Raw genomic sequence first — 18,138 nt, forward strand, 5'->3', positions numbered from 1 at the left:
GACTGTTGATGTTGTTGCTTGTTTTAAGATGGTTAGGTGCAAATTGCATAAATATATTTGCATATTCTGAGGAGGACGAGCGCCAGAGATGTGGACATTACAGGATGGAGGGGTGAGTGTAGGGCAGATCCCTTGGGGAAGGGAGCAGTCTACCCACCTGTGAAGTGTTAGCTTTGGCTGAGAAGATGCCTTCAGCTGCAAATGACAGATGACTCAACAAATATGGCCTGAACCATGAGGAGTACATTATCTCATTTCAAGGATCAGGAATAGACTTCCAAGGACCCACCCAGCTCAAGGATCCAGGTCATTTTCTCCACTAGCCTACTGACTGTGTCCTTGGTTGATTCCCCAGTGGTTTTATGGCTCTGGCAGCTGCAAACACAACTCAATCAAGGTAGCCAAAGACAGAGCTTTCTCCCCTTGTCCCTCCATCGGGGAGGAAAACCCTCCCTATGAGTCCCTGCAGATTTCCCCTAGTGTCCCATTGAGGAGGACAAGGTCACGTTGTCAGGTTCACGACTATACCAAATGCCCTGCTTGGGGTCAGGTTCCAGCCCATGCTGAGGTTCGAGGGGAGTGGGCGGATGGGCAGATAGCTGAAGGAACACTTATGGGGCCATAAGCAGGTGAAATGTAGTTTTATTCAGCAGGTCTCTCATCAGCAGCTGACTCACACCAGCTTTCTCACACTGTCCACCTTGACTCGGCTGTCTGCTCTGGCTCTGTGGCTCCTCTCAGCAGCCAGCTCCCACACACAGCTGCATGGCCGACTCTCCCCTGCCTTCAGGATCAGCAGCTTAACTCTCTCTCTCTCTCTGGGCACGAGCTTAACCGTGCTGTGCCCTGGCTCCCCCCGTCTGCCTGCAAAATGGACAGCTTTGGCTCTTTCTCTGGGTGCCAGCGTGCCTGTACAGTGTCAGCAGGGCAATAATACCTTTTACAAACAATAGTGGCTTAGAGCCAAATGATGAGCCTTCCCATGTTATGGCTATATGGCTGTGATGACAAGTGGAGTTATACGCCTGCGCTCTAAACTTGCTGAGTCACTCTGGATGTTTACCTCAGCCTATCCTTGACCAAAGCACAGCCATGTTCCTGACACGCATGCTCTGGCCCTACAGCAAGGGAGGTGGGAAAATGAGTCTGCCATTGTCAGCCCCTGGAGAGGAAGGAGGGCCCTGCCGGCAGGGCAGCGAGTCGGGGGCAGCTGTGGATAGCGTCCTACGGGCTCTGCTGTGGAGGAAGAGCTGCTGCCCTGAGTGGAGGGTGAGGATGGATGTGGGTGTGGAGTGGAGTAGGTGGGGTGGGGAACATTAAGGAGGGTTCTCTCCTAATGGCCATTCTGTGTAGACAGAGGGGCTGAGGTCCTCTGCTGAGGAGGAAAGGTCAGAGGTGATGAGGAAGTGATGAAGACTGGAAGAGGAGGATGAAGGGAGGGGGAGATGATTTGGGGCAAGGGGTCCTATTGCCAGGTAGCTCTGAGGGCCTCGCAAAGGCTGGATTGTGGATGTCTGATGGGCGGAGTTTAGTGGGGGGTCTCTCCAGCAGTGCTGAGCAGCCTCTCAGTGAGTGTGGAGAGGGGAGGAGTTGAGTCCATACCAAAGCAGGTTTTAGGGACAGAGGAAAGGGCCAGAGAAGCAGACGGCTCTTGGGAGACAGTGGTGGTAGCGTTGGGTCATGCTGTTGAGGCTAAGTATGGAGCCAGGGGAAGAGGAAGCAGCAGAGAAGGGGCCGAGGGAGAGGCTGGGGTCCGAGAGCACAGCCCTCGCTGGGGGCCAGGTCCAGGGGCCTGGGCTGTGGGTGGCAGACATGGGCTGGAGGGTGGAGACACAGGGAGGGCCTGAGAGGGAGGCCATGGAGGGATGGAACCCCCAGAGGGTCACCCACCCGCTGATTATATCTCCTGGACACAACAAGGAAAGCACAGCGTGCTGGGGGGACCTTCCCACAGGAAGCCTCCAGCCAGAACTCTCCTCTGCGGAGAGGGTTGGGCGTGTGGAAAACGCCCTTCTTGTTGAACAGCAGAAGAATGAGGAAGGGCTGGGGGATCAGGGCTGTCTAAACAGCGCCTGGGAGGGAGAGGGTGAGGGGCAGCTGCAGGGGCCTGACGGGGCTGAGGGTCGGCTCTGCTGCTTCGCCGGTAACGTTAGCTGTCCCCTCCTGCCACATGTCTCACCTGTGCACATGTGCACACGTCCTCAAGGACTCACACACACACCCTTATACCCACACACTCACACTCACTCCAGACACACACCCTACACACTCTCACACTCACACTCCATACACTCACACATTCACCCCGCATGCTCTCAGACATGCCTGTATTCACACACACCCTTACCCTCACACACACACCTTCACCCCACACTCCCACACCCTCACCCCCACCCTAAACCCTGACACACACCCACACACACCCTCACATAGACACCCAAGACTCTAGCACACACACCTCACAGTCATACCCCACACCCTCCCACACACACCCACACTACACACCCTGACACACCCCCACAAGCACACCCACACTCTCACACACATCCACCCCACACATTCACACACCCCACCCCACACCCACACTCACCCCCACCCCACACCCACACACCCCACCCCACACCCTCCCACACTCATACCCCCACCCCACACCCTCCCACACTCACACCCCACTCCACACCCTCCCACACTCACCCCCAACCCACAGCCTCCCACACTCACACTCACCTCACCCCCACCCTCCCACACTCACGCTCACCCCTACCCCACCCCCTCCCACACTCACACTCCCACCCCACACCCTCCCACACTCACACCCCACCCCCCACCCTCCCACACTCCCGCACCCCACACACTCCCACACTCACACTCACCCCACCCCACACCCTCCCACACTCACACCCACACCCCACACTCTCCCACACTCATGCTCACCCCACCCCACACCTTCCCACACTCACGCTCACCCCACCCCACACCCTCCCACACTCACACCCCCACCCCACACCCTCCCACACTCACCCCACACCCTCCCACACTTATGCTCACCCCACAGTCTCCCACACTCACACCCCCACCCCAACACCCACACTCACGTTCACCCCTACGCCACACCCCACACTCTCCCACTCTCACCCCCACCCCACACCCTCCCACACGCATGCTCACGCCACCCCACACCCTCCCACACTCATGTTCACCCCCACCTCACACTCTCCCACACTCTCACCCCCACCCCACACTCTCCCACACTCACACTCACCCCCACCTCACACTCTGCCACATTCTCACCCCCACCCCACACTCTCCCACACTCTCACCCCCACCCCACACCCTCCCACACTCACCCCCACCCCACACCCTCCCACACTCTCACCCCCATCCCACACCCTCCCACACTCATGCTCACCCCCACCCCGCACCCTCCCACACTCACGCTCACCCCCACCCCACACCCTCCCACACTCATGCTTCCCCCTGCACACCCTCCCACTCACGCTCACCTGCACCGCACACCCACACTCACGCTCACTCCTCCACACCCTCCCACACTCACGCTCACCCCCACCCCACACCCTGACACACACCCACACTCTCGCACACACATCCGCCCCACATTCACACACACTACCCCACGCTCTCCCACACTCATGCTCACCTCCACCTCACACTCACACTCACCCCACACCCTCCCACATTCTTGCTCACCCCCCACCCCACACCCTGCCACACTCACGCTCACCCCACACCCTCCCACACTCATGCTCACCCCCACCCCACACCCTCCCACACTCACCCCCACCCCACACTCTCCCACACTCACGCTTACCTCCACCCCACACCCTTCCACACTCACAACCCCACCCCACACTCTCCCACACTCAACACTCACCTGCACCCCACACCCTCCCACACTCATGCTCCCCTCCACCCCACATCCTCCCACACTCACACTAACCCCACCCCACACCCTCCCACACACTCACCCCCACCCCACAGCCTTCCACACTCACGCTCACCCCACCCCACACCCTCCCACACTCACGCTCACCCCTCCACACCCTCCCACACTCAGGCTCACCCCCACCCCACACCCACACTCAGGCTCACCCCCACCCCACACCCTCCCACACTCACGCTCACCCCACCCCACACCCTCCCACACTCACGCTCACCCCTCTACACCCTCCCACACTCAGGCTCACCCCCACCCCACACCCTCCCACACTCAGGCTCACCCCCACCCCACACCCTCCCACACTCACGCTCACCCCACCCCACACCCTCCCACACTCACGCTAACCCCCACCCCACACCCTCCCACACTCACGCTCAACCCTCTACACCCTCCCACACTCAGGCTCACCCCCACCCCACACCCTCCCACACTCAGGCTCACCCCCACCCCACACCCTCCCACACTCAGGCTCACCCCCACCCCACACTCTCCCACACTCACCCCCCACCCCACACCCTCCCACACTCACGCTCACCCCACCCCACACCCTGCCACACTCATGCTCACCCCCACCCCATACCCTCCACACTCATGCTCACCACCCCCCACACCCTGACACACCCACACTCTCACACACCCATCCACCCCACATTCACACACCCTACCCCATGCCTTCCCACACTCACGCTCACCACCACCCCACACCTTCCCACACCTTCCCACACTCACAACCCCAAACCACACCAACTCACACCCACACCCACCTCACATTCACACACCCCCATCCCCTCACCCACACACTCACACACACACCCCCCACCCTATATCCTCACACACGCTCACCAACCCTCACACACACACTCCACCCCATCCCTCATCCTCATACATGCTCACACACACTCTCACACACACACCCCACCCCTCACACACACACCCCAACCCACACCCTCACACACGCTCACACACTGTCATCACACACCCCCCACACCCTCACACACACCCACAATCACCCCCCACTCTCGCACATACTTTCTGTCACACACACCCCCACACACTCTCACACACACGCTCACCCCCCACCCCACACTCTCACACACTCCTGCTCACCCACACACTTTCACACACAGTGCAGAGCCCTCCCTTCCTCCCTTTGCCCTGCTCCATGTCCTCTTGGCTTCACCCCTACTGATCCCAGACTCTGCCTCTTCCTCCCCTGAGCCTCCCCCAACTCCTAAATGCCCAAGTCAAAGACAAGGGGCGAGAGGGATGGAGTCTAGAATGGGGAGAGCAGGATCAAGATTTGAAGGCAGTCACTGTAGGGTCTGTAGTAGGCTGTTTTGTGTTCCTATAAAGGAATACTTGACACTGGGTAATTCCTAAAGGAAGGAGGTTTAACTGGCTTATGGTCCTGCAAGTGGTACAGGAAGCATGGCAGCAAGCATCTGTTCCTGGTGAGGCCTCAGGAAGCTTCCATTCACGCGGAAGGTGAAGGGAGAGCCAGACTATCACATAGCAAGAGTGGGGGTAAGAAAGACAGCAGGAAGGCGACACACACTTTTAAACAACCAGGTCTTGTATGAACTCAGAGTGACTTTCACTCATCACCAAAGGGTGGCGCTGAGCCCTTCCTGCGGGATCTGGCCCCGTGATCCAGTACCTCCCACCAGGACCCACCTCCAACATTGGGAATCACATTTCATCATGAGATTTGGAGGGAACAAACGTCCAAATCATATCAGGGTCCTTTTTTCATTGCATCAGCTGGGAAGGGTTGGGAACTAGACTGTGTCTCCTCCCTCATTTTGTGTAGACACACAGGAACGCAGACACACATCAGCACACACACCCACGGAGAGATGGCCACGCACACACAGAGTGGCACAAGGCCTGCACCGGAAGGCACATGGGCACACACACACCCAAGGACACGCCAACACGTGTGCAGGAACGCGTGCACGGTTCTGCAGAGTGGGGGATGAGGGGGATGTTCCTTTTATTTCAAAGTTCCCAACTTCTCGTGATTCTCCTTCCCTTGTTGTTGAGTTAAAGTTCCAAACTAAGATAAGGACACATATCTATTAAACTCTGATTTGGGTGGCTGATCTGTCTTCTAACAAGAATATTTTACTTTTCAAAAATTGCCTTTGGACAAATGTAGTTGCCATTATGCCTTTTCTGGGCCAGAGAATTAGTTCATATGTGATAAAACCAACAGAGAGAGTGGGTCCCACACACTAACCTCCTGGCCAAATAGAAAATTTCTTAAAAGTTCTAAATGTTTTGTATGAAGCAAGTATAACATTGATATTTAAACCAGATGAAGGTCGCATTAAATGACTTAATTTATTACTTAAGAATAGTACTTAATTCCAAAATTACCTAAGAATCTTGATGCAAAAATTATCAAAATGTTACCTTATAGAATTTGGCAATATATCACAAAAGTAAATATGCATTTACCTTTGACCAGTAATTCCAGAAATGTAACTTGAAGACACACCCCCACAATAATATGAGAATATGTAAATGCCCATAAGTATATGGATTGAAAAATATACAGTATATCCATACAATGGAGTACTGTAGTATGTAGTTATAAGAAACAATGAATATGATCTTTTTTGCATATCAGTGAACTAATATGTGGTGCTTTCTAAAATGTGTTGTTAAATATAAAAACAAAGTTCAAAAGCACACACACATGTTATCTTTTTGTGTAAGAAAGAAGGAGAAATAAGAAAATATATATGTAACTGCTTACTTTGTATGAAAATAAACACAGGACCAGCCTGGGAAACGTAGTGAGGCCCAGTCTCTACAAAAATTTTTTTTAATTAGCCAGGCATGGTGGCACACTCCTGTAGTCTCAGCTACTCAGGTGGCTGAGGCAGGAGGATCGCTTGAGCCCAGGAGTTCGAGGCTGCAGTGAGCTGTGATTGCGCCACTGCATTACAGCTTGGATGACAGAGTGAGACCCTATCTCAAAAAAAACGAAGAAAGGAAGGAAGGAAGGGGAAGGGGAAGGAAACGAAAGGAGGAAGAAAAAAGAAGCATAGGAAAGAATAGACTGGAGTCCAACGTGATAAGAAGGAAGGAAGGAAGGCTGGAGGGAGGGAGGAAGGGAAGGAGGGAGGGAAGGAAGGAAGAAAGGAAGAAAGGAAGGAGAAAAAAGAAGCATAGGAAAGAATAGACTGGAGTCCAGTGTGATTGGTTGCCCATAGGAGGTAGGTGGGAGGGGAGAAAAGGATTGGAATGGGCAGTGAAAGTGACACTTGTGTGAATATCAATTTGCATAATTTTAACTTTGAAAGTATGGTTGATGCTTTACATAAGTAAATTAATACAATAAAGTCCAACAATTGTGAGGTGGGGAAAAAACTTAAAACTGAAATAAAATATAAACAGAAGCAGACGAATAAAAGATGGTGGCCGGGGCCTCCTCCCACCTCATCTGTACCTTTGGGAGCCAGTGTCTCTTGTGTTTCTGCTCACAGTGACCTGTCCCCAGCTCTCAGGCTTTAGTTGTTAGGCTTCATTTGAAGCAGATTCTCTTTAGATGGGGCAACTGTGATGTGTGTAGCACATGCTTTCTGTGAAACAGGTAGCACTACAGTGGTCTTAGTCACGGGGCATCAATGTGTGTTGGGTTAGGGAGAATTTCTTCTGCCTCCCTCTAGAAAACAAATCTATGCTTGGGATAGGGGAGAGAGAGAGAGTGTGTGTGTTTGTGTGTGTGTTTATTATTGAAAACAAACTCCCAACACAAAGTCTGTAAACTTTTTGGAAGGACAACAAATTAAAATTAATAAAGCAATTTTATTCATTAGAAATGTGTGTTTTGAGCCTTAGATGTTAGGAGAGGCCATTTGAGACACTCAGACATTCAAAGCTTTGAGTTTGAGTTCTGGATCCACAAATGTTGGCTGTAGGACCTTTGGCTATTGGTTTAATTTCTCTGATTTTTGCACTTTCTTCCTTTGCAAAACAGAAATTAATATCGTCCCACCAACTGTATGGGTTGCTAGAGGAATGAATGAGCAAACGTGTGTGAAAGTGATTGATAACTCACAAAGCACTATACAAATGTCCAAGCATTACTTATGGTCGTGGTGGTGATAGTGGTGGCAGCATTGAGGGTGATGGAGAAGTCATTCTGGAACCTTCTGTTCTCACTCTCCCCGGGACTGAGAAAGTTTTTCCAAACAAAAGCATCATGTCTTGCTCCTCTTACTAGAATGAGGCATTCCTTTCTCTTATCCTGGGAGGGTTTTCTACCGAATGCTGCCCATGCTCCCAGATGCTCCCTGGCTTGGACAGAGAAGCTGTAGGTGGTGGAAGGTGGGGTTCCCCTACCCTTGGAAAAGCAGCTCTTCTAACCCTTTTACTTTGGTTACTTCTAGGGGCAGTAGAATGAAAGAGGGCATGTCTAATAACAGCACCACTAGCATCTCCCAAGCCAGGAAAGCTGTGGAGCAGCTAAAGATGGAAGCCTGTATGGACAGGGTCAAGGTAAGCATGCATGCGTCAGCCCCACCCTCCGCCCGAAGCTCAGCTCAAAACATTCCTCCTGCTTCCAAAGCAGCCTTGTGAGAGTTAACACCTCACCCAGCAGAGCATCCAGCCAACCTTGGCAGCTGTAACATTTACAAATGAGTGTTTGCTTCACAGTTCTAAGTGTGCCCAAGGATTCAAAGGATGCAAAATACACAGTGTGCATGAATTCCGTAAGGAGTCTCCAAAAATAGACTCATAATTCATCTCGGCTCTATTTAGCTCCGTTGTCATGCCAATAAGCCAGAAAGAGAGTTTAGCAATGAGATCAATCACTTTTCTGCTGTGATACAGTGCCTTTGAGGTTCAACAACATCGGATATTTTGACAGGATTATTGTTGAGGGTGGAGCTCTGAACCATGCCTGGGTTTGTCAAATATTCCTTTGGGGAAAATGAAGAAAGGCTCCAGACACCTCCCGTTGTATTCATTTCACTGATGAGTGCAGGTCTCTCCACACTGGGAGGACTGCAGCAAGATGAAGCCACCTCTTCTCCAGATGCCACTCAGAGGTGAGCAGGAGGCCAGGCAAAGCATGTGGCTCTGAACGAGTTCGTGAGCATGGCACTCGTTGACTGTAATAGAGTTGAAAGGAACCCCAACTCTGGTGTCAGGAACCTGATGCCAGGAAGCTCCATGTGTCTGTGGTCTTGGGGAACACAAATCAGGGGTCTCACTTGGGCATCTGGGATTCAAAAAACACAGAATCCATGGCAATGGGTGACTCCTGAAGCCTTCTGTGGACAGAGCCTCCCTGACTCCTCCCCTCATGCTAGTGTATGGCTGGATAGCACCAATACTCGCCTCTGTGTGGACAGTTATTCTTTCCCCTCGAGCTCTGGGGGTACAACCTCTCCAAGGAGGCAGAAAATATGCACAGAAAGTTACATGAGGGTATATGAAGCAAGGAAGGAATCCAGCATGATGTAAGTCAGTATCACCGGACGCGTGTTACTAGAGCGTCTACATCTCATACATACCGATACCAACTGCAAATTACATGTCAGTCCTTGGTCTCTAGACTAGAGGAGGGAGCAAGTTTAGAACCCAGAAAACAATTCTAAGACACAGCAGGCCCCAATAGCATAGGAAGGGGTTTCAAATGAAAGCTGCAGGCATCCCGTGCTCCAGAAGTGCTGACAGGAAAAGGATGAGGACTGCAGTGAAAGGCACTGCTGAGCACCTAATCTGCACTTGCAGGGTCCTGGGAGAGAAATGTGAAGGTGACGGTCTCCTCCGTATGGCTCAGGGAAGACTTCATGGAGTTGTGAGCTGTGGCTGGCTCTGAGCTGGTAGTGGAGGAGGAAAGGCCAGTGTGAGCTAATCACGGCTCGTGTGGAACAGCTGGGCAGCTGGAGGAGCTGCAGGTTGTGCTGGGAAGAGAGATGTGGGAGGAGGGCGCCATGCACACAGGTGCAGAAGCTGCAGCCATGAGGTGACAGGTGTTTGAGGTGAACCAACCTGTCAGCAATAGACGGAGTTGTCAGAGGTGAGGAGGTAGTTGAAGCTCTGAGTACTCAAGAGAGGCAAGGAGGGGCAGAAATCAGGTACAGTGTGGAGCAGACAGCAAAGACGGGATCAGGGAGGCAAACACACCAAGAAAATAAACAGAACATGGAGAGTAAATGTGGGAGGCACGAGGGACACTAGGGAGAGGGAGGTTAGAATCCAACGGTCAAGCCCCATGGCCAGAGGCCTGAAAAGACAGTGGGCCCCAGTTTGGGCTATAAGGCAGTTCTGCTTTGCCCGGGCATTCTCTTCTGGCAAGGAAGATAAATTCTGCAATAGCATCTTCACCTGCCACAAACACTGCCCCAAGAGCCCCTGTGAGGACTGGGTGTCCTCATGAATGAAGGCTTCTTCAGGAGTCACTTAGGCACACACACTGTCACTAAAAGAAAGAGGAAAGTCAAAGATAAATGAGTTACTGTATGAGTTCATTCTCACATTGCTGTAAAGAAATCCCTGAGACTGGGTAATTTATAAAGAGATTTAATTGGCTCGTGGTTCCACAGGTGGTCCAGCAAGCATGATGCCGGTATCTGCTTGGCTTCTCAGGGCAGAGGGTGTGGAGGCCTCAGGAAACTGACAGTCATGGCAGAAGGTGAAGCGTGAGCAGGCACATCTTACATACCAAGAGAAAGAGAGAGAAGGGAGAGGCGCTACACACCTTTTTTTTTTTTTTTTTTTTCTTTTTGAGACAGAGTCTTGCTCTGTCGCCCAGGTATGATCTCGGCTCACTGCAAGCTCTGCCTCCCGGGTTCACGCCATTCTCCTGCCTCAGCCTCCCGAGTAGCTGGGACTACAGGTGCCAGCCATCATGCCTGGCTAATTTTTTGTATTTTTAGTAGAGACGGGGTTTCACCGTGTTGGCGAGGATGGTCTCAATCTCCTGACCCCATGATCCGCCCTCCTTGGCCTCCCAAGGTGCTACACACTTTTAAACAACCAGATCTCTTGAGAACTCACTCACTATTACAACAATAGTACCAAGGGGGATGGTTTTAAACCCTTCATGAGAAACCACCCCCATGTCCAATCACTTCCCACCAGGCCCCACTTTCAACACTGGGGATTACAATTTGACATGAGATTTGGGCAGGAACACAGATCCAAACCATATCAGTTACTCAGGTGATATTCAATCAAAGAGATAAGCAGGCCAGATGCTGTGGCTGACGCCTGTAATCCCAGCACTTTGGAAGGCCGAGGCAGGTGAATCACCTGAGGTCAGGAGTTCGAGACTAGCCTAGCCAACATGGTGAAAACCCATCTTTACTAAAAAATACAAAAATTAGCTGGGTCTGGTGGCGTGTGCCTGTAATCCCACCTACTTGGGAGGCTGAGGCAGAAGAATCACTTAAACCCAGGAGGTGGAGGTTGCAGTGAGCCAAGATTGTGCCACTGCACTTCAGCCTGGGCAACAGAGCAAGACCCCATCTTGGGAAAAAAAAAAAAAAAAAAACGGATAGGCCACCATATTGCTGTGCTGACTGTAATGGAAGTGTGAATGCAAGATTCCTCAGAGGGCCTGCCAGAGGCTAATTCAGATCCTGTGGTAATTCCAGGGAGTAGGCCAGTGACAGATGTGTCAGATTTGGTTCAGAAACAGAGTTGGTGGAAACAGAATGTTGTCATTGAAGAGAGAATGCCATGGCCGCCTGAGGAGAGAGCTGAACCTAGAAACCGCATCTGTGCCAAAGATGCATGAGCACACATGGGTGGTTTTTGATTTTTTTTTTTTCTTGCTTGGACAACCTTGAACATTAATTTTTTTTAGTTGTGGTAAAATATATATAACATACAATTTATCATTTTAACCATTTTTAAATGTACAATTCAATTCAGCAGTATTAGGTACATTCACAATATTGTGCAACCACCACCACCATCCATCTCCAGAACTTTCTCATCTTCCCACACAGAAACTCTGTGCCCATTCAGTGCCAACTCCCCATTCGTGCTGCCCATCCCTGGTGACCACCATTCTACCTTTTTCCTCTGTGAATTTTATCTTTTTGTTCCTGTCTTATTTCACTTAACTTATCGTCCTCAAGATCCATCTATGTTGTAGCCTGTATCAGAACATCATTCCTTTTCAGGGCTGAGTTGTATTCCATTGCATGGATAGACCACATTTTGTTTATCCATTCATCCATTGATGGACACTTGGGTTATCTCCACCTTTGGACTATTGTAAATAATGCTGTTAGGAACATGGGTGTGCAGGTATCTGTTGGAGTCTTTACTTTGGTTCTTTTGGGTACCCACAAGTGGAATTGCTGGATGATATGGTAACTCTATGTTCAACCTTTTTACCTTTTTTTTTTGAGAGAGGGAGTCTCGCTCTGTCACCCAGGCTGGAATGCAGTGGCATGATGTCAGCTCACTGCAACCTCTGCCTCCTGAGTTCAAGTGGTTTCCTGCCTCAGCTTCCCAAGTAGCTGGGATTACAGGCATGAGCCACTACACCCAGCTAATTTTTGTTTTTAGTAGAGACAGGGTTTTACTATATGTTGGCCAGGCTGGTCTCGAACTCCTGACCTCAGGTAATCTGCCTGCCTTGGCCTCCCTAAGTGCTGGGATTACAGGCCTGAGCCACCATGCCCAGCCTTATGTTCAACCTTTGGAGGAACTGTCACACTGCTTACACAGAGGCTTCATCACTTCACATCATCACCAGCGGTGCACAGGAATTCCAGTTTCTCCACATCCTGACCAGCACTTGTTTTCTGGTTGTTTTTTAATTCATGTATTTACTTTAATTGACAGGTAAAAATTAAAGTCACTCACTATCACGACGACAGTACCAAGGGGGATGGTGTGTATTTATGGTGTACAACACGAAGTTCTGACACAGGCATACATTGTGGAATGGCTAAGTCAAGCCATTTAACGTATGTATTCTCTCACATACTTAGTTTGTTGTGGTGAGGACACTTAAAACCTATTCTCTTAGCAATTTTCAAGTATACAATACATTGTTATTAATTGTAGTCACCATGATATGCAATAAACCTCTTTAATTTATTTCTTCTAACTGAATTTTTTTTTTTTTTTTTGTGATGGAGTCTCGCTCTGTCACCCAGGCTGGAGTGCAGTGGCGCGATCTCACTGCAACCCCTGCCTCCCGGGTTCAAGCAGTTCTCCTGCCTCAGCCTCCTGAGTAGCTGAGATTACAAGTGTGCACCACTACGTCCAGCTAATTTTTGTATTATTAGTAGAGACGGGGTTTCGCCATGTTGGCCAAGCTGGTCTCAAACTCCTGGTATCAAGTGATCCGCCTGCCTCGGCCTCCCAAAGTGCTGTTATTACAGACCTAAGCCACCACAGCCAGCCCTGAAACTTTGTGTCCTTTGACCAACATCTCTCTAATCTCACCACTCCACAGCCTCAGGTAGCCACCATTTTACTCTCTATTTCTATAAGTTTGACTTTTTTTTTTTTTTTTTTTTTTTTTGAGACAGAGCCTCGCTTTGTCGCCCAGGCTGTAGTGCAGTGGTGCAATCTTGGCTCACTGCAAGCTCTGCCTCCCAGGTTCACACCTTTCTCCTGCCTCAGCCTCTTGAGTAGCTGGGACTACAGGCGCCTGCCACCATGCCGGGCTAATTTTTTGTATTTTTAGTAGAGATGGGGTTTCACCGTGTTAGCCAGGATGGTCTCGATCTCCTGACCTCGTGATCCGCCCACCTCAGCCTCCCAAAGTGCTGGGATTACAGGCGTGAGCCGCCGCGTCCAGCCAAGTTTGACTTTTTTACACTCCACATATAAGTGAGATCATGCAGTATTTGTCCAGTGCATGGCTTATTTCATTTAATATAATATCCTTCAGGGTTACCCATATTTTCTCAAGTAACAAGATTTCCTTCTTTTTTAGGGCTCAGTAGTATTCCATTGTGTAAATATACCACATTTGCTTTATCCATTCGTTCGTTGATAGACAGTTAGGTTGATTCCATAACTTGGTATTTTGACGAATACTGCAATGAACACAGAAGCACAGATCTTTCTTTGACATACTGATTTCATCTCCTTGGGTTATATACCTAGTAGTGGGATTGCTGGATCATGTGGTAGTTCTATTTTTAATTTTTGAAAAGCATCCACACTGTTTTCCAAAATGGCTGTACTAATTTAATTCCCACCAATGGCATACTAGGGTTCCCTCTTCTCCAAACTCAGCAACACTTGTTATCTTGTGTATTTTTGATAATTGCCATCCTAACAGGTTTGACATGATATCTTGCTGTAGCTTTAATTTGTATTTCCCTGATGATCTAGTGATGTCTGTTTTTTTTAATAATAGTCACCCTAATGAGTGTGAAGCTCACACATGATTTTCAGCCCCAGGCATCCCTGGTTTCAGGGCACAGTGTGGCTTTGCAGAAAAATCTATGTGATGCAAGACTTGACAAAAAAAAAAAAGGTGCATCTTGGTATCAGCCAGACTATAAGAATGTGGAAAGAAAGGGGAACTGTCAAGGACACTCCCGATGACCTCGTCAAGGACCTTGAGGAGGGAAGAGAGAGGAAGTCACCAGGGAAAGGCAATGGCCTTTCTGGGGTGGGTACGAGGTTACTGCCAGAGAGGAGGAAGGAAAGAGGGAGCCTGGACAGGAAATGACAGAGGGCAACCCTGGGGAAGGAGGAGAGGAGCAGTTTTTAGAATCCACTGAACTCACACACACCATGTCAGAAACACCAGGGCCAGATGACAACACTGAGATGGGCCGGGCGCGTTGGCTCACACCTATAATCCCAGCACTTTGGGAGGCCAGAGCAGGCGGATCATGAGTTCAGGAGTTTAAGACCAGCCTGACCAACACAGTGAAACCCCATCTCTACTAAAAATACAAAACTTAGCCGGGTGTGGTGGCACATGCCTGTAGCCCCAGCTACTTGGGAGGCTGAGGCAGGAGAATCGCTCGAACCCAGGAGGCGGAGGTTGCAGTGAGCCAAGACTGCACCACTGCACTCCAGCCTGGGTGACAGAGCAAGACTCCGTCTAAAAAAAAAAGAAAACACTGAGATGGATTTTCCAAGGAAGAAGAAAAGGCCAGGCCCATACTGACTGCATGGCGAGAATGCCTAGCAGGTGAATGTGCACACGATGGGGGGGCAGGCTTCAAGGGAACCAGCTGGAAGGTCCACAGGAGGAATCATGGCAACTCCCAGGCCCACAGAGCTGGCTCCCAGGTGAGAGCATGGCAAATGTGAACCCAGAGAGGACATCCCAGGCGAGGGCAGGTACCAGCAGGAAACCAAAAGAGAGCCCCCCGGGATGGCATGGTGTGTAGCCAACCATAGGGCCCACCGCCGGGCTCTGTAGCTTATTGTGCTCAGGAGAGTTTCCAAGGAGGAAGGAAGGAAAAGAAGGCATTTGCCACCCAGGAAAATAAAGGGGAGATCTGTCACTGGGAAGAGAAGGGAAAAATATAACTGCATTAAGCAGTTCTGGGGTTGCAGAAGTAAGAAAGAGTAATAGTGCCAATTCAGAGAGCTTTGCACGATTCGTGGAGGAGAAACGTAGCTGAAATATTCATTATTGTCTTGAAGTTCTGTTTGTCCCCATTTGCACAAAAGCACAAGTGCGAATATAGACTTTAGTAGGGGATATAGATTGAGGCTTTACACCACAAAGCCCACAGCAAGACCTTAAACCCACACACAGTGTGGTTCAGAGACCTCCTTCCTACCTCCATTCATTTAATGTTTATCGAGAATCCCCCGCTACTTGGCCCTTCTCCCAAATTACCACCCCCACTCCATGTGACTCTTCTCCATCTTGCCTAGAGGCACATCAGAGCATTTCCCAACAAAGATGTGTGTTCTTTGCAAACTCTTATCAGCAGCTAAAAACAAGTAATGTTCTCCGGGTTGTCGCAGGCATGAGGAGGATTCACCATAGAACCTGTATAGCCTCACAAAAAGCACAAAGCTTGGAAAATAATACCCAGGTTTCTAAAAAAGAAATAAAGAGCACATGAAAGATGCATTTTGGAAACTATATGGGTTCTCAGGGAACGAATACCATCATAGCCTTATTCTTTTTCTCACCCATCAGAAGTTCAAACAATCTAAAACTCTATTAGAAAAGTACATATATGGTCGGGCGCGGTGGCTCACACCTGTAATCCCAGCACTTTGGGAGGCAGAGGCGGGCAGATCTCGAGGTCGGGAGATCAAGACCAGCTTGGCCGACATGGTGAAACCCCTGTCTACTAAAATACAAACAAAAATTAGCCCAGCATGTGATGGCACACGCTTGTAGTCCCAGCTACTTGGGAGGCTGAGGAAGGGGAATCACTTGAATCCAGGAGGTGGAGGTTTCAGTGAGCCCAGATCATGCCACTGCACTCCAGCCTGGCAACAGAGTGAGACTCCGTCTCAAAAAAAAAGAAAAAAAAAAAGTACACATATGACATTGATCATTAAATAGAGAAAATCTGACAAGCGGTTATGGCAGGTCTGAGCTGAGCAGAGTGTAAGAGGCCTCACTGGAGAAAACAGTGCCTGAAGCCAGCCTGCGCAGCCACAATGCAGAGTTCATCCGCTGAGAAGGCGTTCTCCCAAGGGTGAAGTGCAGCGCTCCCAGGCAGAGCCAGGACACAGGCTCCCAGGCGGGTTCCACGCTGCCTTCCACGTGCCATCCCTCAGGGTGCCCTGATTCTCCTGCCCCAGAGGAAAGGGAAATTGCTGACATTGGGTCAATCCTATGTGTGTGACTCAGGAGGCTCTGGGGTGGACAGACACCCTTGAGCAAGCCCAGCTCTCAGCCAGGGACTAGAAAGCAACTGATGGAATGGCCAAGGAAAACTGGCCAAGGAACATTCTGCCCAGTCTCATTTGCTCTGGGAGATAATTTCAACATCCGTGGGGTGGGTGTGCTCACAATTCCTACAAGGGCTGCCCTTAGGCTGAGATTAATTTTGTGAGCACAGGCTTTATTTGCTGAGTGTTGACAGATCAATATATTGTTGGGCCTGCGTTCTATAGACTACTGAAAACATGAGTGCAGGAAGAGAGGAATTTCAGGTGATGGATGCACTAAAAGTTGAAGCCCAAGAAACGCAGGAGAACTGGCTACAGATGGCCCTTGACTTACAATGGGGCTACCTCTCAATAAACCTATTATAAATTGAAAGTTCAACTTACAATATTTTCAACTTACGATGGGTTTATGTGGATGTGACCCCATGGTAAGTGGAGGAGTGTACTGAATGCGTATTGCTTTCTGCCACTGTACATTCGAAAAAATCATTCAACCAGACCATCGTACGTCAGGGACCCTCTGTATTTAGAGTGTGATAGTGCAGAAAGATGCTGACATCAAAGAAAAGAGATTGTGGTGAGGCACAGTGGCTCACTCCTGTAATTCCACCCACCACTTTAGGAGTCCAAGGTGGGTAGGTCATTCGAGGTCAGGAGTTCAAGACCAGCCTGGCCAATGTGGTGAAATCCCATCTCTACTAAAAATATAAAAATTAGCTGGGTGTGGTGGTGTGTGCCTGTAATCCCAGCTACTCGGGAGGCTGAGGCAGGAGAATCACTTGAACCCAGGAGGTGGAGGTTGCAGTGAGCTGAGATCACGCCACTGCACTCCAACCTGGGCAATAGCGTGAGACTCCATCTCAAAAAAGAAAAGAAAGAAAGGATTGTGTCATGACAGATACTGGCATTTATTAACAATCTTCCTTCATAAAAACTAAGAAAAATGTGGAGAAAACAGAAAAAGAGAAAGAGCTATTTTTTAAAAGCGTATAATCTGGTGCTTAAAGGAGAACAAATAATCAAAAAAATAGGAAATGCAAGGACACGAAAGTTGAATTTACAAGTCTTTGAGATATTTCTCGTATATACTCTCTTTATTCCATTGATAATTTCTTTAAAACCATAAATAAACGAGAGTGACTCGAACACATATCTAAGCATGGAGCTTACTTAAAGCGCTTCCAACAAAGAAGCAGAACATCTGGTGGGTTGAAGTGAGAATGTGAAAAAGTCATATCCTTTTCAGGGGTCTTTAGTGCTTGTTTTGAAAATACTACTACTTCTCTGGTCATTAAAATGGTACTTGCTTTTTTGTTGTTGTTGCTGTTTTTTGAGATAGAGTCTCTCTCTGTTGCCCA

At 49.7% G+C, this 18,138-nt stretch overlaps 1 protein-coding gene across 2 annotated transcripts in view; it reads left to right on the plus strand.

Annotated features, from left to right (window-relative positions):
- Nucleotides 1-18,138, plus strand: part of GNG4 (G protein subunit gamma 4) — a 104,802-nt gene that overhangs the window by 59,950 nt on the left and 26,714 nt on the right. For both annotated transcript variants that reach the window (XM_054454884.2, XM_054454892.2), the window contains one exon: nt 8,359-8,467. In XM_054454884.2, coding sequence (XP_054310859.1) covers nt 8,369-8,467 — 99 coding nt within the window. In that variant the 5' untranslated portion in view covers nt 8,359-8,368. The remainder of the gene's footprint in view (nt 1-8,358; nt 8,468-18,138) is intronic.

This window comes from Pongo pygmaeus, chromosome 1, assembly GCF_028885625.2.
Source record: "Pongo pygmaeus isolate AG05252 chromosome 1, NHGRI_mPonPyg2-v2.0_pri, whole genome shotgun sequence".
Classification (NCBI taxonomy): domain Eukaryota; kingdom Metazoa; phylum Chordata; class Mammalia; order Primates; family Hominidae; genus Pongo; species Pongo pygmaeus.